General features: G+C 35.5%; 3 protein-coding genes across 3 annotated transcripts; 2 read left to right on the top strand and 1 right to left on the bottom strand.

The window, feature by feature from the left end:
- Positions 1–1,991: 1,991 nt before the first annotated feature.
- LOC123875844 lies at positions 1,992–16,961 on the top strand. The gene is made up of 8 exons (XM_045921893.1): positions 1,992–2,144; positions 4,874–5,087; positions 6,177–6,363; positions 7,435–7,456; positions 8,094–8,280; positions 12,012–12,085; positions 15,839–16,025; positions 16,594–16,961. The coding sequence occupies exons 2-8, from the start codon at positions 4,880–4,882 to the stop codon at positions 16,791–16,793; spliced, it is 1,065 nt and encodes a 354-aa protein (XP_045777849.1). The 5' UTR covers positions 1,992–2,144; positions 4,874–4,879; the 3' UTR covers positions 16,794–16,961.
- LOC123875635 (allergen Tha p 1-like) lies at positions 8,028–12,251 on the top strand. Its single transcript, XM_045921575.1, has 2 exons — positions 8,028–8,280; positions 12,012–12,251. The coding sequence occupies exons 1-2, from the start codon at positions 8,103–8,105 to the stop codon at positions 12,191–12,193; spliced, it is 360 nt and encodes a 119-aa protein (XP_045777531.1). The 5' UTR covers positions 8,028–8,102; the 3' UTR covers positions 12,194–12,251.
- Positions 16,855–19,737, bottom strand: LOC123875627 (allergen Tha p 1-like). The gene is made up of 2 exons (XM_045921560.1): positions 19,640–19,737; positions 16,855–17,432 (listed from the first exon to the last, which is right to left on the bottom strand). Exon 2 carries the CDS (start codon positions 17,423–17,425, stop codon positions 17,036–17,038), a length of 390 nt encoding a protein of 129 aa, XP_045777516.1. The 5' UTR covers positions 17,426–17,432; positions 19,640–19,737; the 3' UTR covers positions 16,855–17,035.
- Between the last annotated feature and the right edge of the window lie 1,449 nt (positions 19,738–21,186).

The raw sequence follows: 21,186 nt of genomic DNA, 5'->3' as shown, positions 1-21,186 counted from the left end.
AGTAAGAAGCTATACATAGCATAGTTTATTTATATTACTTATTACCTCTAATCTACCTAATCTTTATTGTAATAAGAATAAATTATACACCATCATACTTACTGAGAACTTTCTCAATTATTGAAGTCGATAAAAAGTTTGTGTGTATGTGTGTGCGTGTGTGTATGTTTGTTACTCCTTCACGCAAAAACTACTAGACGGATTTGGCTGAAATTTGGAATGAAGATAGATAATATCCTGGATTAGCACATAGGCTTACACATAGGCTACTTTTTATACCGGAAAATTAAAGACTTCCCACGAAATTTTGAAAAATCTAAATCCAGCGGGCGAAGTCGCGGACATCGGCTAGTTTAAAAATATTGGTGCTTTAGTTTTTTATAATATTAAAAACAAATCGCTTCTAAGAAACATTTCTCTGCCCAACTCAGTCTGATGATTCAGAAATCAGGAAAATAAAATGTGAGGAACTCTTTAGCAAAGCTTACATACTGGGCCTGACTCGCTCTGTCTTCGCTCAGGGTGGCATAAATAGGTATACTTAGTTATTTGTGTATCCTTTTTAAAGTCTTTTCCATTTATCGCGGTCCTTCCAGGTTTGCCTTCACCAGTTTGTGTATTTATCCATGCTTCAGGTCTTCTTTTACGTATTCCATTGCTATTTTGGTCTGTCCTTTAGTATTTTCTATCGAAACATCCCCTAGTTCATAAAACTTACCGACCAAGTAATAATAAAATCAACTAGGCAGGTACTAGATGGCCAACATTTTACCGGTTTTCATAGAAGGAACCTGTTTAAAAGAAATTAAAACAAGGAAATATGTATGTAGACCAGAGTAAGAACCTATTACAACTATAATTAATAGCGTTATACATATATTAGAAGTGAAGCCTAATTTGAAGGAGACAAGACAATGCTTAGTTGCGTTTTTATCTGGTTTTGGCGGGTGACGAAGCAGCATGAGAAGCGTAAAAATAAAGAATCAAAAGCTTAATTTGCTATAAAACCCACTAAAAAGGGCAAATCTGTATGGTACAACATGCAGCAGGTAACATGCACCACCCGCCCTCCCACTGCTAAGCATGCAAGAAAAGTCAGCCAACACGCAACACCACACAAAATGACCAGAACACACTCAAAACGTAAAAACTTTTTAATCTGGAAGGACTAACACAGGCTCATATCCCTATATTAGGTTGATATGGCATCGAACTAGAATACCATACCTAAGCATTGAAGTAAAGCGGGTTAACTAGTCACGAATCAAAAGGCTCTGTGATTTCCGAAGATAGTATTAATATTTAATTATATTATAATACACCCCAATTCAATGCTCGTTAAGTTCAATATGAATTTGGTAACATCGTGCAAAAACCCGTTAAAAATACCTTCCATCTGTACATAAAAATAACTAAGTACCTGCTCACATATTTCCTGGATACTAAATTTTAAAGTCAGGCTAACCGCTAAGGGGAATGACTTTAGGCTCCGAAACCAGTTGATACTTGAAAATAAAAGAGTTTTCATGGTTTTTTAGGGTTCCGTACCTCAAAAAAAAAACGGAACCCTTATAGGATCACTTTGTTGTCTGTCTGTCTGTCTGTCCGTCCGTCGTGTCCAAAGAATATACTACTCTCTTACGAGAGGTCGTGTCTGTCATGAAAACCTATAGGGTACTTCCCGTTGACCTAGATTCATGAAATTTGGCGGGTAGGTAGATCTTATAACACAAGTAAAGCAATAAATCCGAAAACCGTGAATATTAAGTAGATAATAAAAAACTAGAATTTATGATACATAAGACTTCGTCTTGGGCCTAGTTTGTTCCCTAGGACCTAGATCCTAAAATGTGATAACGCCATTAAACCAAAATTAGGTAGGTACGTTCCAGTCAAGGTCAACACATAAATAGATTCAGTTCACAAGAACAAAAAAATACATTGATGCGGCCTTCCGTTCACTACTTTCTTCTGTTCCGGGCGCAGTGTACTTTGTATGCGGCCCGTTACATCGACCTGGGACTGGTTTAGAGAAATGTTCACAGTTCACCCCACTGTTGGTAACGGGCCCACACAAGGCCCATACCGACACTGGCCGTGGCAATCGAAGGACCCGCACAAGACTTTCTCACTTTCTTCAAACCGTAAGTGGCCATTTCGATTTTAAACATTTTTACTTTGCGTAGAAAGTGACGCTCTACATTAACTGGCCGGGTCAATGTTTACGGTCTTTTCTTTTTTTTTGTGTAAGGAATGTACAAGAGTTTTTTTGATTTCTTTATACTTAAGTAGGTTTGTTTTTTTTTTTGTTTTTTTTTTTTTTAATAAGAATATTAGCCAAGTTTTTTTGACTAATATGTATTCCCTTTTTTTTTTTGACTATTTTTTTAAAGTTTTTTTGACTAATATGTATTTTCCAATTTTGCTGACTAATATGTATTCCCCTTTCGCCTCCAATTAAGTGTAAAGTTTGTGCTAGGAGTAGGTACGACAATAGTGCAACCGGTGGGGTTTGAACCGGCGACCTTTCGGTTTTCAATCCGCTCCTTTAACCGTTGAGCTATCGAGGCTATATACCTATTAGTACCTATTACAAACCCATTATTTTACTAACATTCAGAGGGACAACCCTTTGAAAGAAGTAGAGTTCTATTATTGTCATCCATTTCCTTTCAAAACAACTCCAATTTTATTTTGACTACCTATTTTATAAAGAAACAAAAGCCAATTTTTTCTTTCTGATTTTTAACCGACTTCCAAAAAAGGAGGAGGTTCTCAATTCGTCGGAATCTTTTTTTTTTTTATTTTTTATGTATGTTCCCCGATTACTCAAAGACCCCTGGACCGATTTGGAAAATTTTTTTTTGTTTGAAAGGGTATACTGTGCAGATGGTCCCATATAAATTTGGTGAAGATCTGATGAATATCTTCGGAGATGGAGAACAGAACTCCTCAATAGATAGGAGCAAATTGCTCGCGATCAGTGTAATAGCTTAGTAAACAGTAGGGTTTTAACTGGGCATAGCATATTATAGTACAGTGGGCCACTAAAAATTGTGAAATAAAAAATTTTCAAAAGAAAAATAAAACCGACTTCAAAAACCACAAACACTAAAAAGTAAAAAATAACTTTTATTTAGCTACACGTGTAATGTACCTAGGTATGAAGTCGGGCGAGCTTCACTCTTGGATTTCTAATTTTGTTTTAATATGCTCGCTCGACTTCATACCTAGGTACATTACACGTGTAGCTAAATAAAAGTTATTTTTTACTTTTTAGTGTTTGTGGTTTTTGAAGTCGGTTTTATTTTTCTTTTGAAAATTTTTTACTTAAATAATAATTAAGTATTAATAGATTATAGACTCAAAAATCATGGACAGAACCCTCGCTTGAGTCCTAAACAATACCTAACAGTGTAAATAGGTACTTGTATTTATAATGTGTTAGATCTATTCACGAAATCATAATATTTTATTGTATTTGTCAAATCGATCTTGTTATATTAATGATATTTTACGGTATTAATTTTAATTCTTTAGTTAAAATCACTTCGGATCAATTTCTTTACTTCAGGCTTGGACAGTGTAATGTGCTACCTATTATTACATAACACAACAAATAAAATCGTAGAACCCAATACAAAACAAGTACACAGTAAGATAGGTACCTATACCATAAATTATAACTTTATTATTCAAATAATCACAATAAGTTGAATAATAACCAGTTTGTGTCATGTCTCATAGCATTTTATGCTATTAAGGAGTTTTTCCTAAGGCTAATCGTTCCTATAGCAAGCTAACAATAACATTTAATTGACCGGTATGTTCTAGATACAGGTAAATGCCGCATCATTAGTCTTGAGATCTTTGTTTCTCCAACTTACAAGAGACGATTCGTCTTCACGACAAATTGATCGAAATAACATCGGACGATATAACTCGTCGATGTCAATGCAGTTTAAATCCATATACTTACCGAACGTGATGAATTAGTAATAATTAATCCTCTTTTGAAGATAAATGCTGCATCAAAATTATGTTAAGTAAGGATAATGACTGGTTTGGTCTGGTGGCCGGCTTCGGCCGTGGCTAGTTAAAACTGGACACATTTATGTCAGAGACGTAAATCTGTCTAGTCTTAGCTGAAACCAAAATCTGAGCTCAGTCAAAGAGTGTTCGATAGATCTAAACCGAACTTGATATTTTTAACCCCCGACCCAAAAAGGGGTGTTATAAGTTTGACGTGTGTATCTGTGTATCTGTGTTACATCTGTGTATCTGTCTGTGGCATGGTAGCTCCTAAACTAATGAACCGATTTTAATTTAATTTTTTTTTTGGTTTGAAAGGTGGCTTGATCGAGAGTGTTCTTATAGCTATAATCCAAGAAAATCGGTTCAGCCGTTTGAAAGTTATCACCTCTTTTCTAGTTACTGTAACCTTCACTTGTCGGGGGTGTTATAAATTTTTAATTTTGCACTTATCCTTCACCAGAACACAATGTAACACTGGTTGTTGAGCATATTATGTGCGCTGTTGCTTGATAGAGAACTAGAGATATTTATGTCAGAGAGTGAATCAAAAGTCTGAGCAGGCTCTGTAGACATAAGCCAAACTTGAAAAAAAATTGGTTGTCTGTAAAGTCGGTTTACTGACGATAGTTGAACGTGACAACAAAGGCCGATTGTGCTTCTTTGTCGCTCGTTCCGCACTCTCGCTTGCACTTCAAGCCTCACATGGAACGCCTCAGAGCGAGGTAACGCCGCATGAGTCATGTTTTTTCGTGCGTGCAGCCGGCTCTATCGAATTATAAGACGTTGTCACGTCAAAAAGATAATATCTTTAAATTAAAAATATTTTTTTTTTCACCAGAACAAAATGAAACACTGGTTGTTGAGCGTATGTGCGCTAACGGTGGTGGCATCCTCCATAGCACAACAATTCAGTTCAGCGCAGCAGCAATTCATCAACCGATACGACAACTTCAATGCCGACTCCATCATACAGAACGACAGGATCTTACTCGCATACTACAAATGCGTCATGGAAAAGGGCCCTTGCACTAAGGACGGCAAGAATTTCAAACGTAAGTTGCATCATTTCCCTATTTAGTTTGAATATAAACTTCCTCGTTGAGTGGGCTTGGTTTGCTCTCTTGAATCTTAATGAATCTAATATCATAAGGAAACATCATAGTAGGTGCCTATGTTATAGTCCAAAGCTAAATGCCAGCACACAGCTATTGGCCTAGGCAATTGTCAGGAATGCCGAGCGAGCTTTTGTCTAGTGAGTTTTCAGTCCATCCTTAGAGTGCCTAAATTTTTAGTCCAAAGACAAAACCTAATTTTATTAATTCGGGTTTAGATTCCTGAATTATGTATTTGAATGTGTTTATCTCTGCATCTTATTCCTCATTGCTATAAGTTTTCTGAAAACTCGTCAGACTGAAGCCAGGGATTTGGCCTTCGACTAAGCGTTACCGGCATTTATAAGATTACTATCGCAATGTGCCGGAATTTCAGTTTGGACCATAACATCTACATAAAAAGCCTCATTCCTAAAACCTTAACTATTGGCTGCCTTAATTAATGTAACAGATGAATAATCACTGGTTATATGACAGTGACGATCAATGAACGTGCATCTTCAAAAAAAAGTTCAGTGCCTCTGAAACGGCCAACTTTCTTATTGTTAATTATAGTCACTAGAATCAATAGTTTTTCTAAAAGCAGAACAGAATGCTTAATATCTAAGTAAATGTTTTAGTTAAAAAATAGAAACACCGGTGGTTTCTTGGTTCACTTATATAGTATGATACATTTTCAAAAGTCGCTTACTAGGTGTCCACCGTCATAATTTCGGTTAAAAAAAAAGTTGTTGTGAAAGCTTGGTTCTAAGTTCTTTGTTTTTGCCAAAGTATGACCGCTACGATTGTTCTATACAGATGTAGATCTTATTTTTTACTTATCTTGAAGAAAATTTATACAAAATCTTCTAGCTGAAATGCGTAAGAGGTATTACGACCTTGTTACTGCGACCTATTCGTGATACGAGTCAGAAACCTAGCTTCAGAAGCTAAAGCGCCAGGAAAATCGCGTTTCTGCGAAGTTTCTGCCATGAGAAAAATCAACTATGCAACGTTCGAGTTTTATAATGTAAAATTATGATTTTCCAGGTGTACTGCCTGAAACGTTGCAAACGGCTTGCGGACGGTGCTCTCCCAAACAGAAAATGGTTGTACGCAAGATGCTACTCGGCATTAGGGCGAAGAGCGAGCCCCGCTTCACTGAACTCCTAGAGAAATACGACCCTACACAAATCAATCGAGAGGCCCTCTACGCATTTTTAGTTACGGGAAATTAGCATAGTCTTTAGTCCTGAAACACACACAACGCGCGGCGGAAACACACGTGACACTAAACGTACTAAATCTCTGTATGGTCTGGTCTGGTGGGAGGCTTCGGCCGCAGCTAGTTACCCTACCAGCCTACCCAAGTGATTTAGCGTTCGGTTACAATACCACGGTATTGGTATAGAAACCAGTAGGGGTTTAGTAAAAACTGCCACACCCATTCCAGGTTAGCCCGCTTCTATCTTAGACTTTACTCACAGTGCAGTTAAGAGCTAACTTGCATCTGAAAAAAAAAAAAAAACGTATAATTTGTAATTCAAGGAACAGTGTAGAACATGTCAAGCTGTATATGGTAGCTCATCTTCAACTGCAAGGCTGAATTTCTTTTCAAGCTGATCAACGACACTGACGATTAAAACGTAGCACTGACGATCTACGTGAAAGACTCTAGGGGAGCGGCTGTGCGCGTGCTTTGCATTGTGAAAGCTTTCGCACTTTGCCTAATATCCATCTATACTAATAAATAAAATTGGAGTGTCTGTCTGTAATTTCGAAATAACTACCTCATATTAAGCTCATAGGGTTATTTGAACGATACCAACACTGAATCACACGTTTTTAAAATTTTTGTCTGTCTGTCTGTCTGTCTGTTTGAAAAGGCTAATCTTTGGAACGGCTGAACCGATTTTGACGGGATTTTCACAGACAAGTAGAGGATTGACCAGGGTGTAACATAGGCTACTTTTTTAACCGACTTTCAAAAAGGGAGTTGTGTTTCTCTACCTATGTACACCGAAATCTCTGAGATTTCTCAACCGATTTACGTAATTTTTTTTTAATCGATAGAGGAACTTTGCGACATTGTTTCATAAAAAATTTGGATTCCAACTCCTCAATCCTGATGCTGCAGGGGATCTGACCAATCCACGCGGGCGAAGCTGCGGGCATCAGCTAGTTAGCAATAAAAGTCAAAAAAGTCGCTCTGGCAAACTTGCACTGTGTCAATTGCTGCAAGTTTCAGTTGAAGAAATCAACATCGACTTGACATGATAGCTTTTTTAAATGCAAGTTTTGTTACTAGTTTACACATAATTGAGAACTGCGTTAGACACGTTCCGTTGCGCTTTCTGTTTATTTCAGCCTTATTTAAGTTAATTTAATAAACATTTTCCATCCGCAATTAATCTTGTCTGTATTAAATAAGTTTATTGTTTTACTTTAATCCTGTATTTCCATAAACGACTTCAATAAATGTAAATGAAAAGAATAAATCCTCAAAGTATTACCAGCTTAGGAGTTACCTCGAAAGGATTTAATATATTTTTTTATGTTTTGATATTAGGATTCTATGTAGATGGGAATTATTTGAACAATGTTGCAACACTATGTTTTATGGAAAAATACTAAATTATTTATGATAGAAATAAATTATTATTTAGCTAAAGATTATAAGATAAAGTTTCCTTTTCATTGCTTTGAATCAGATTTCCTGGGACAGAAAATTAAATGATTTAATTATGATCAATACTTGATATAATTGAATGCGAGCATCGGACTATAATATATTGTTGTAACAAGGACATATTAGTGAGACCTGTAATTACTGCATGTTTGCATTCTGCTTACCATTCCAAGAAATAGCATGAACTTAGATCACACATATAAATGCAGGAACAGCACTATTCTAATCATATTGTACTACAACTAGATCTAAGCAGTACATTTAATCGGTGTTAATAGAAACTGAAAATGAAGTTAATCATACTGGTCCTGTGTGTTGCCGCTTTGGCTTTGGCTGAAGATAAATACGATTCTTTAGATGATATAGATCTCGGCGAAGTGCTGGGTAATGACAGGCTGTTAGTTTCATATTCTAAATGTCTGTTGAACAAAGGACCTTGTACTCCAGAAGTTAAGAAACTCAAAGGTAAGAATAGTTTATTTTTCCTTTTAAAATTTGAAGTATACGTAATAATAATTTAGCGAACTAATCCCCCTGACTTCGTTTGTGTTTATTTAGGATTTTAAATATCTAGCGGGAACTCTTTCTTGGAGTAAAAAGTAGGATGTCACTCTCCAGTTTAACCCACGCAAAAAATTACGTCGATCCGTTGCTCCGTTGTGACGCGATTGATAGAAACACCAACCAACCAATAAGCCATCAACCAAATACTCTTTCGCGTTTATAATATTATGCATAGGTAGTGATATTGGCGTTTGAAAGTGCCTGATGTTGACAATGATGATGATGATGAATATTATTTAAAGTGGTACCTGTATAATTTAGAACATAGTCTCTTTTCCCTCCAGCGTGAAGCTTGTTGTTAAGAGTTGGTGAAGTTAGAATCTGCTACGATATTTTGAGATTGAATTAATTCAAAAACTTTTAATATTACTCTTTAATAATAATAATAAAATCAAACAGTATTAATTATTACGTAAATAAATCTAAGTAGCATAACATAATTTCAAAGTACTTGAATATACAATTATGTTTATCAACTATTTCAAACTTGACATTATTATAAACTTCTGCTATTTCATACTTTAGCGCGTTTATATTCGACAATAGAGCGCCTAAAAGTTTCAAAACAAACCGATCCTTGGGAATGGTACTTCTGAGCAATCTCCCAGATTGCTTCAAATTCATCATCCTCGAATGTTTCTCCAGCGTTTTCAAAAACTTTTCTGACAAGTTTTGGGTCTCGTTTAGCGTACATATCACGATGATCTACTCCAAGCGAAGTAAATATGCTGGGAATCAAGCATGCTTTTGCATCAGACTCTTCAGGAAGGTAAGTCCTGTCTGCTTTACAACAACCGTCGGGAGTGACTGGGTATTCTTTGTCTAAGTATCTTCCTGATGGTGTTCCAGCCATGGGGCCGGTAGTGTCATGACTAAAGCAGTCTTTAAAAGAATCGCTGTAAATAGTTCTGTAGTCTATGTCTGTATCTTGTATTTTGGGCATTTCTGGAGACGGTTCGTAATGATTAATTACATGGATAAATGTTTTGTATTCAATTTGAGATCCATCAAATGCATGCCATATAGACAAGAGTGGTTCAATAAGGGACGGATTAAACCGTATATATTTAGCACTACATTGTTTGTAAACAAGTTGTTTACTTAACCAACCGCTTTTAGATTCGTCTAAAAATTTAAGGCTTAAGTAAAACTTACGATAAAAGTTTCTATCATAACGCTTAGCTAAGCATTTTCGCAATGCGTTTAAGTGACCTAAACATTTTTTTATTTCATCCTTGTATGGATTTATTTCACAGGTTCTTAAGCATTCCGCAATATTGTCTGGACGGGACAAATTCCCAAAAGTATAACCTTCAGGTACACAATTGATATTTTCATTCGGTGTTTGCGCAACTCCCAGTCTAGCTACTGTTGAAAATTGATATTTAGCTTGATTTTCCAGAACTGGCTTTTTTAAAGAAGTGCCCTCCCTTATTTGGTCGTCTCTTAGACAACATTTCACTAATTTTCCAGATGGATCGGCATCAGTTTTATTTCCGAAAGTTGTCAAAGGATCAAACGAACAATAGTTACGATTAGTCTGATAGCCTGCTTTTTTTGAATCGGGTGTTTTATCAGGAGTTGAATCATTTGGCATAATTATGTCGTATAAATTATTATTGGATGCATATTTTTTACCTAAAACAGTGTCATATGTTTTGAAACCCTCCGGCAACAAAGGTGTTTGATCGGGCGCTTTACCAACTGCCCTTGCCCAATATGACTTATAGATCGTGCTTTTAAAATCTTCTACCAAAGTTTGAAATTTTGTTTTTACTGGAGGATTGATAATATCACTTCCATCACTAAATATACCGGCATGGCGCATATCTCGCTTTTGTGAACACCTCAAGGGCGGTAATTTAGTTTCTTCAGGCACGGGTATTATTGCATCCCCGATAAGAGCATTTACTTCATCTTGCAAACAATATTGTGTCAGGAGATCTTTAACAGTCAGTTCAGGTTGAGCAGATGGCTTGCCTGCTGCACATATTTTAGAATCACGTTCTATGAAACGTCCCATATTACCTTTACCACCGCTTGTTTGAGTAGAACACTTTGTAGCCATCTTCTAATAAAATTATATATTTATAAATCTTTAAACAATTATCATCAAAACTCTCAATAATTATAACAAATATATGCTTAAAATGATTATTATTTAAAAGAAAATTATGAACTTAATCTTTCATCGCCATGCGATGGTTTTGACGTTTTGACTGGCTTTGACGGAGTAAAATATAGAGAATCATCGATATAAAGTCTATGTAGATAATAGATTATTAAGTACTAGTGAGACCTTATATTATTAAGGAACAGAGTGATAATATCATGAAACTAGGAATCATCTTATCTTATTGATACTAGGTAAAGCCTGACAAAAAAAATACCTTGCCATATTGCAGAAAACCTGTGGAACTAATTTACACAAGACCATATTCTTAGTGACCATAGACCACATAGACCATATACAAGTGGCGCTCCCGGAGAAAGTTTTCTATATTTCTGGGCAGGCTAACCCTTTGATCATGTATATCCATAGACTTACGGTTTTTCGCTACGTATGTGTATATCTATACTTATAATAATAATCTAATAAATCTATGGGCTAACCTAGGTTACTATACCTACTAAGTAGTCATGGAATTAGGAACTAACTTGGATGAAAGGGAACTAATAATTCTTATTACACCATTTCTTCGTAATTTCATGGTAGCTAAGTACTTAATTCCCTTATATAGTGCGACATATAGAGCGATTAGTACTCAGATTCAGTCATCAGTAATTTTATTCTACGTCTATAACAAACTACAATGTTTAGCGATTTTAGCAGTCTTATGTTTATTGTTAAGTAGTTGTGTATCTATATTTAGTATTTGGGTACGTTTATCAGTTTCCCTGTAGCTCCCAACCGACTTTCATCTAAGCGTTCCGCTTGGCTGTAATATAATGGTAGATACCTGTTACTTACCACATCTTTAACCTGTAGTTATATTCCTATTTATGATTATGACAGACGCAGAAATTGAATGATGGCAGAAATGATAATATAACGGCCGTATTCACAAACGTTACTATGAGGTCTCACAGTAAGCTCGAACGCAGGTAGGTTCCACCAATCAGATCATTGTAAATTGACGTGATACAGTCATCTGAATGGCGGAACGAACACTGTGCGTTCGAGCGCACTATGAGACCTCATAGTAACATTTGTGAATACGGGTGTAATTCTGCTATGCTAGTATAATAATCATGATCAATTCATCCTTCGTCGGTTCACTATTGAGAACGGGTATCGTCTCAGAATGAGAAAGATTTGTTATTTTCACAATGTTCTCCTTCACCGTTAAAATAAGTGATATACAATTGCTTAAAACGCACATAACTTTGAAATGTTATAGGTGCGCAGTAATTATTTATTAATCTAAGGTCCTTAATCTAAGATCGAACCCTAGACCCCCCGACTGTAGGCCAACATCTACACCACTAGCCTATAACCGCTTCTAGTACTATAGTAATACCACGTAATATTACCGTGGTAATACGTATTGAAAATTCCGACATTACGCAACTCCATTTTTTATTGAAATTATTTTGGACCGTTAATTATGTGGTTTCTGTTTTGTTTTCAGAAAAAATGCCTGAAGTCTTGGAAACACAATGCGCAAAATGTACAGATAAGCAAAAACAGATGGGAAAACAATTGGTAAATGAAATTAAATCCAAACATCCTGAAATTTGGTCGGAATTATCTTCCTTCTACGATCCTCAAGGAAAGTACCGTCAAGCGTTGGAAGAGTTTCTTAAATCTTAATTAATACAAGTTCTTTTCTTAATCATTTTTGTAAGACAATTTCTTAAATATTAATAAATAAAAGTTCAGTAAAATTCTGTTTGGAATAATAAAAAATCATTATATATATAACTCAGCTATTTTTTATTTCCCTTAATTTGATTAAATTTGATTTAATTTCCTTGATTCTGTGAGTAGGTTTGTAAAGCTCGCCGAAATGTTTCGTAACAAACCCACCCTTGTGAGTGGTATTTTTTGGCTTCCTCCCATACAGCATTGAACTTTTCATCATCCAATAACTCACCAGTAGCTTCAAAAACCCGTTTAACGATATGCGGTTCACGCTTAGCGTACATGTCTCTGTGATTCACATGAAGCAAAGTTAATACACTCGGAGACACACAAGCTTTCATATCGGACTCGTGAGGAAAATATGCTCGATCAGCTTTGCAACACCTTTCTGGCGTTATAGGGTAATCTAAATCTAAATATCGACCCGATGGTAACCCTGCCATTTTTCTTTCACCTGTTTCTTGTACAGACTTTATCATATCAGTATACGTTGTGCGAAAGTCGAGACATTCTAGTGGTAAATCAGGTATTTTGGGAATTTCTGGGGAGGGTTCTCTGTAGTTAATCACATGAACAAAAGTTTTGTATTCAATTCTAGAACCGTCAAAAGCTTGCCACATAGAAAGCAACGGTTCGATTAAAGAAGAATCAAATCGTATCAACTTCGATGCACATAATTTATACACAACATCTTTCGGAAGCCAACCAGACTTTTCAGTGTCGTAATATTTAAGATTCAAATAAAAACTTCGGAAGAATGTGGGTAAAAAGCGTTTTGATAAATTTTTCCGCAAGGAATTTAAATGACCTAGACATTTTTTGCACAAATCTCGATCTGGATTCATCTCGCAATACGTCAGACATTCAGGCAAGTTATCAGGTGCCTTTAATTTTCCAAAAGTATATCCTTCAGGTAAATTACTAATGTTATCATTTGGTGCTAAGACTGTCCCAATTCTTCCTTTGTTCACCTCTTGATGGTTTGAGAGAATTGTATTTTCAATTGTTCTTTGGCTTGTACCAAGTAAAATTCTATCATCAGTTAGACAACATTTAGCATAAATGCCGCGTTTATCAACTAAGGTTCGATGACCAAACGTTAAATCTGGATTGTACGGAGGAGTACAATAACTGCGATTTGCTTGAACTCCAGGATTCTTTGTTTGAGGGGTTTTATCAATTGGAGGCTCCTTCGGCATTACTATGTCATAAAGACGACCGTGAAATTCAGTTTTCTTTCCATAAGTCGTTCCAAAAATATCAAAGCCTTCGGGAAACATTGGTACAATATCACCAACACGGCCGAGTGGTTTTTTCCAATACGAGGAGTATGAAGTATCTTTGAAATCGTCAACTAGCGTTTGGAATTTTGTTTTTATTGGTGGTTTAATAAGCTCTGAAACTTGTCCAAATGGTCCAGCGAATCGTTTATCCTGAGGAATTGGGAAACGAAGTGGTGGCAAAGGCTTTGGCTTCTTGGAGGGTATAATAGCATCACTAATAAGAGCATCAACTTCATCCTTTAACAAATAGTTCTGTAAGGAATCCGAAACCTTTTCTTCAGGCTGGGCTGTAGGAAGTCCAGCTGCACATATTCTGGGATCTCTCTCAATAAACATACCAAGATTTCCTTTCCCACCAGAAGTAGATTTCTGACAATCCACTGGCATGATGAAAAAGTAGGTATTTCCAATTATAAAATTATGTCCAAAAATGAATTTATATTGTAAACTTGTATGAAAAAATATATGTTTACCAAATGTTTATCAATAATAACCATGACTATTGGTGTCTACTGTCTAAAATTGCGTTCACACCACATATTTGTCACATTTTTCTAAACAAGTAGGTACCAAAAAGTATTTATATTTCATCATACTTTAGAGTGGCTCTCTTCTAAAATAAATGGATCCCATCGATTTTGGAGCGCCACCCATGGTCAGTGAATTTCGTCTATAACAGCTCTATTTTTAATTACTATTGGATTTATTCAACTACAGATAAGTGTTAGGTGGGTGTTGTATAACTTCCTATAGGTAAGAAATACAAATACCAACTGATGCATCACAGATAGTATTTTAAGCAAGTATGATTCCTAAATAACATTCCTGCACCTAAGAAGTTTTGCGGTAAAATCTACTTTGTTCTTACGACGTGAAAAATGGTCTGGTTATGACAATTATAAGAGGGGTCTCTCCGTCACTCGCTCCATACAAACGTAGTTCCAATTTCATTTGAATATTAAGCAACCAAAGTCCATGAAATTTTGCAGACTTATTCTAGAAACTAATATTCTATGCCTGTGGTTTTCCAGATTTCTGTTAAAATATTCGGTTTCAAAGTTACGCGGTCTTAAAAATTCACATACAAATCTTTGAGCCCCTGTAATTTTAAAACTATGTATATATTTTTAGAAAAATCTAAAACACCACAGGCACAGATATTAGTTTCTAGAATATGTCTGCAAAATTTCATGGACTTTGGTTGCTTAATATTTAAATGAAATTGGAACTACGATTGTATGGAGTAAGTGACGGAGACAGCCCTGTTAACTTAAAAATAACTTAGTCATGACATAACTATTACTTAAATGTTTTTATCATATTTGCAGTGGGTATCATTTACTGTACAATAACTAGGTACAAATAAAATAGTAACTCACAGCTGACCCCAAAGGTAGCAATTGCTGGTTGTATTTACTGTATACTCATGTAATAACAGCCTCCGAGCACTTTATATATATACATGAGGGTTTCTAATGAATGCTTTAGTTACAGTATTTCTTACATAAGTCAACATTGTACATAACAGGTAATATTGTTCTGGATATTTTTTTTATAAAGAAACTGGAAGGTCAGCTGATGGTAAGAGGATTAAATTATTTATTATTGGAGGAATTGGTTTTTACCCGACTGCGGCAAAGCCAAAAGAAAGGGTTATGATTTTAGCAGTCTATGTATGTATGTATGTATATATATATATGTATGTATGTATGATTGTATCCAGATTCGGTGTGTTCCATCGTAGCGCCTAAACTACGGGGCCGATTTTGATGAATAAGGTGTCAATCGATTCGTCGTAAAGTTCCGGGTGACATAGGCTACATTTTATACGAACAAATTGATCTAACGGATGTAACATGAAAAAAGATAGGGGTCTCCAAAAATTTTTTTTGCTATTGTATCGACTGGGATGTCAAATGAAAGAAGACAAAATTCTGAGTTCATGAATATAAATGTACTACAACACTGAAATATACCAAGCGATAGAAAAACAATGTTACTACAATATTTCAGTGTTTATTAAGACGATCGCAGTCGGGTTTAAGTTCTCAACTTTATCTTGTTGAGGAATCTGTTTATCCCCTTGAATAACCCCATTTTTCTTGGGTTTAAATTTTGTTTTATTATTATTTGCCGTATTAGAGACTATAGTAACATGTATTCTATAAAAATTTCAGCCTATTATGGCTAAAGATAGTATATTTATGTTAGACGTATGGACAGATAGCATAGATTTAGTCATACAGTTATACTTGGCATCCCTTGACTACGGAACCCTAGAAAACTGGATAAAAATCTAAATATTTTCTAGATTAGTATACTTTCAAGAGTTTTTATCTCCGCCCTGGCAATATCATTGGTGGCAGCAGAATTCTACAGTTCAAGATACGATGATTTTGATATCAAACCACTTCTTGAAAATGACAGAATTCTTCTGAGTTACACTAAATGTTTTCTTGAACAAGGACCGTGCACAGCTAAAGCTAAAGATTTTAAAAGTAAGCATTTTGAATTCTATTTGGTTGACAATGCAGACGAAATTATGGTTATCAAATTAAAAAATAAAAATATAATATATATAGTGAAATTTTAAAAAAAAACTTTGGTACAGCTCATAATATCTGCCATCATATCTGTGTTAGGTAATTATTTTCAAATTACTTTTTTGAACCCTGACTTGGTTTAAAAATGTTGACGATTATATACCTACCTACTCTATCAAAATTACCTACTAATAAAACAGTTCCGAATCAATAAGTCACTTACGCTGGCTTGTATGAAATCTACTTTGGTTTATTCGTCCAAGGATATATTTTCTTTTTCTTTTTTGGGCACTAAATACTTCCTATCGAGAAAAAGGAGAGGTAAAGCAGGTAGGTATAAGTGATATTTCTTTTTTGCGATTTCACCTGCTGCCAAGTTAGGATGTGGTCTTGGTCTAGATGGAAACGGTCCAACTTAGAAGGGTATTTTGATACGATTATCACAAAAACCTGTATGAAAGTGCTCAGCCTCCAAACAGAAATTTTATTTCAACTAATAGGTTACCTATATATTTTATTTCAGAAGCAATACCAGAGGCTGTAGAAACTACATGTGGAAAATGCACACCAAAACAGAAACAGTTGATCCGTAAAGTGATTAAAGCTGTGATGGACAAGCACCCTAAAGCTTGGCAGCAACTCGTAGACAAATATGATAAGGATAACAAATATAGAGACACATTTAATGCCTTTATAGAGGAAAATGAAAATATTGAAGACTGATATTTCTTGTTTCATTTTACTAAAACTAAAAGAGATAGAGTTAATAAAATAAAATTTAACGTTAAATTTTTAAATATCGAATTTATTAATCATATTAACAGTTGCAATCTTAGATTATACAAACGTTGACACATTAAAATTTTGCTTTGGTACCAATGACTGACATTATTTTTTACTAGCACACCCCCTTAATTCTTCCAATATTTCTAGACCGACGGACGAGTTATTCTTGATGAAAACAATTAAGCCTTTCCCTTGACAGCATTGATTCTGTCCTTATATTTCTGCTGGTAAATGTTCTTGGGGTCATACTTGGCAGCGAGCTCCTTCCACAGGTCAGGGCGTTTGTTGACTAAATGCCTGATAACTTTGTCGGCTGAAGACTTTTGTTTTGGGGTACACTTCGAGCAGTCATGTTCTAAAGCATCAGGAAGTGTTTCCTTAAGGGCTTTCGCGTCAGATGTGCAGCGACCTTTATCAACTAGGCAATCAGCGTAACCCCTCAAGAGGCGCTGTGATTCCAAAATTTCGTCAACGTTGATATGATCCCATTTGTCAGTGTACGTATTAGCTGGCTTCGTCCACGCTACTGCGATTACACTGAACAATGTCAATACGATTAAGGACTTCATTTTTAACCTGAAACAAATAAAACAAACAAAACATAAATACAAACACAAACACACAAAATAAGTCTAAACGATGAAATTATAAATAACAGATAGGTTAATTTTGATTGTACAAATCCTACCCACTCGGTACTAAGATTGGTTAAGCTAGAAGACACAAAAATCTATAGAATCGAATGTGTTACTCTTTTCAATGCTAAACTTAGAAGGCTTACCAATATAATAAGCGCTCTATGTAAAGGCATGATATCTCTAACAATAATATTCAGTAAATTGACGCATTTTTACCGACCAATTTCCTATTTGCTTCCTTTAAGTTACTTGACAATGGCAAAGTGCATTGTGCTGGTCTGGCACTGGTGGTGGCACACCAAACAAGAACAGAAGAAGAAAATGATCGAACATCGCGCATTGTAACAATACTTGAGCAGATATTGGCAAACGGCATATTTTCGTAGCTAAATAATCGCATTTGGTAGATCATCCCTGTCCTGATTGTAGGCAAGAGTTGGTTTTGGCTATTGATTTTAGTAGAGGTCTTGGCAGTACAAGAAAAGATATCTAGAATCTAGATGTAGAATTAACCAGTGCAGTGGAGCGTAGTTACCTATATTTTTTATCAACATTAATTTTATAAAGAACATAAACATGGAAGGCTAATTGAATTGCAAATGATTATGACGTACTGCCTATACTACAAGTTCTCTATTTTTCCATAATTGCATCGTAAAGATATTTAAAAATACCTAAGTATCTAATACGCTAACTTCACAGACGCTTGTATCTAGCCATATTTTAATTGCCACGATTGTCTATTGTCTTATTGTTTGTTTTATAATCATGCCATTGTCACTTCCACTGTGAAGTGTTAAATCCACACCATTCTCCCTTAATATTTTTTTTTAATTTGCAACCAATAAAATTTAGAGGTTCCGAAAGATGTACTATTCTGTAAAGTAACAAGTGTAAATTAAAAATTTATAACGACCCCGACAAGTGCAGGTTACAGTAACTAGAAAAGAGCTGATAACTTTCAAACGGCTGAACCGATTTTCTTGGATTATAGCTAAGAACATTTTCGATCAAGCCATCTTTCAAACAAAAAAAAAAACTAAATTAAAATCGGTTCATTAGTTTAGGAGCTACGATGCCACAGACAGATACACACATCAAACTTATAACACCCTTCTTTTTGGGTCGGGGGTTTTTTATGTTGACACAGCGATGTCGGAGTGAACTAGAGTGAGGGAACTCTCGGTTTGATCCTGAATCGATATTTCAAATATTAGGCTATGGGTGCCGTGAAATCAAAGAAAAATAAGCTAGTCTGGCTATTCATAGCGTCAAATGTTGGAACATTTGACTCCTGCCAGTGATATCGAATCCTTGATGTTTTGTTACAAGTTATCTCTGTCATGAATTGTGCCGATGCAATTAGTCATTGTGACGATGTCTCATCGACTTCGTCCTTGGTATTTAAGTTTTTAAAATCCTTGGAAACTGTGCGATTTTCGGGAATAAAATAATCAATGCAAAAAATCCGCCGATCCATTACTTGCTCCAATGCGGCAAGATCGAATGACAAACCAACAAACAAACTCACTTTCGCTTTTATAATATGGGTAGTGATTATTGAATGAAATAGTCCACGGGCCCAAACTAAGCGAACAAAACTGATCGTTATATTATTTTTTTATTATGCAGTTTTTAGGTGGTTGAACTTCACTAAATTCAGCTGAGTCTCGAGTTTTTTGTGAAAACTTATTTTCTCAGGGATGATGCGCTATCGAGTAGAACTTGGCACGTAAAATATTATATGAATACAAAATTTTAGCCAAACTGTTCCAGGCATTCTTATGGACACACACACATATATTATAAATATATAATATACCTACATATACTAGACTTTTAAGAATTAAGATAATGGACTTTTCAATTATTGTTTTAAAGGAAATTACTTGGAACAAATACATTTTTGTTGTTTATGTCACTGTTTTAGGACTCAATATTTTGTTTGCCCTTGCACTAATTTGCACTTTTAAAAGCTTTCAAAGAAATTTGTTATTCAATTGAAGAAAAACTCGCGAAAATACTATTTGCGAATCTATCCAAATCTGCTATCTTTTGTATCTCCAAAGTTTTTGACCGCGAGACGATTTGATTACGTTTTGTTGTTTTAATAAAAGTATTTTTTAAATATGAATGAAAACCTACCTTAATTGATCCTGTTTAGTAGTAAACACTGATCGAATCAAGTCTGGCTGTGAGGTTCCGACGGCTAGCTTTTATAGTGAGAATCAGCGTTGCGCTATTGACGTTGCAACAATCGAAGGGCTCTGTGAATAATTGATAACAATAATAATAAATAATGGCTGATTAGACAATAGCTTCCCGCGGAAGAAAATAGGATGTCATGAAATATGCGTGTTTCGAAATATATTTTTTTACTAGCTAATACTCAGCAATGAAGTTTTGATAGCCTGTTGGTTAAGACATCGCCGTAATCGGGAGGTTGGGGATTCGATGCTCGACAATGAAGATAGCCTGTTCTATTCGGGAGGTCTAAGGTTCGATCCCAGGTAGCACCTCTAACTTTTCGGAGTCATGTGCGTAAGCAATTAAAATATCACGTCTTGTTTTAAGAGGGGTCCCGTCACTCGCTCCATACAAACGTAGTTCGTCTCTCATTGGAATACTAACCAATCATACTCAATGGAATTTTGTAGAAACGTTCCGGGAACTAATATCTATGCCTGTGGTCTTCCAGATTTCCGTTAAAATATTCGGTTTCAAAGTTGCGCGGTCTTAAAAATTCACATACATATCTTTGGGCCCCTGTAATTTTAAAACTACATAATATTTTTAGAAAAATCTAAAACACCACAGGCACAGATATTGCAGATATTTTGGTTACTTAATATTCAAATGAAATTGGGACTACGATTGTATGGAATAAGTGACGGAGAGAGCCCTGTTAAAGGTGAAGGAAAACATCGTGAGGAAACCTGAATGCCTGAGAGTTCGCCATATCATAATATATTGATTAAGAGAAGTTTATTTACAGCGCGCTCCATTAGCTCCAAACGTACTTAGTTTGGCACTCATTTTGAACATTACCTAATCAAACTCAATAAAATTTTGTAGGTCCTAGAAAGTAATAAGTAATAATATCCGTGTCGGCGATTTGCCAGATTTTCGTAAAAATATCTAGTTTTATTTAAGTTATCCACTTCAAAGATTTGTATGTAAGTATATCCTAAAACAAAGAACCTTCATATGGAAAGCGTTGAGAAGCGGGCTAGGGAAACGTCTCTTAAGTCGGATCGTGGGATAAGCTGATTTTCATTATTGCATTGAAATTTTTATTGCACAATAAGGAAAAGTGGGTATAAGTACCCACTTAAGTGGTGCTTCATGTTTCCTAGGTCGCGTCCGTGCCGCCCATCATTAAAATTGCGTTACTATAAAATGATTTACACGATATTGTTAAGAATTTCATCACCTCATCTAGTGACATAAATTTTCACAGTAGGACAGGTCATCAGAGTTTGAACTTACAAAAGTGACCAAATATTTATATAGGTAGATATACCCCTAGGCACACAGCTATTTGCGATGCAATCCACGGGGCAAGAAACAGAGAGCAATGGAAGAACATCGTAGCAAAGATTGCATCAAAGGGGAGCCACGACCCTCAAAATTGAGGAAACGACGCAGTAAGAAGATACTCTTAGGCCTGTAGGTACCAGTACTTCTTTTAT

This window comes from Maniola jurtina, chromosome 20 (genome assembly GCF_905333055.1).
Source record: "Maniola jurtina chromosome 20, ilManJurt1.1, whole genome shotgun sequence".
NCBI lineage: Eukaryota > Metazoa > Arthropoda > Insecta > Lepidoptera > Nymphalidae > Maniola > Maniola jurtina.
Note: the sequence above shows the minus strand (reverse complement) of the source record. Positions and strands in the feature narration are given on the sequence as shown.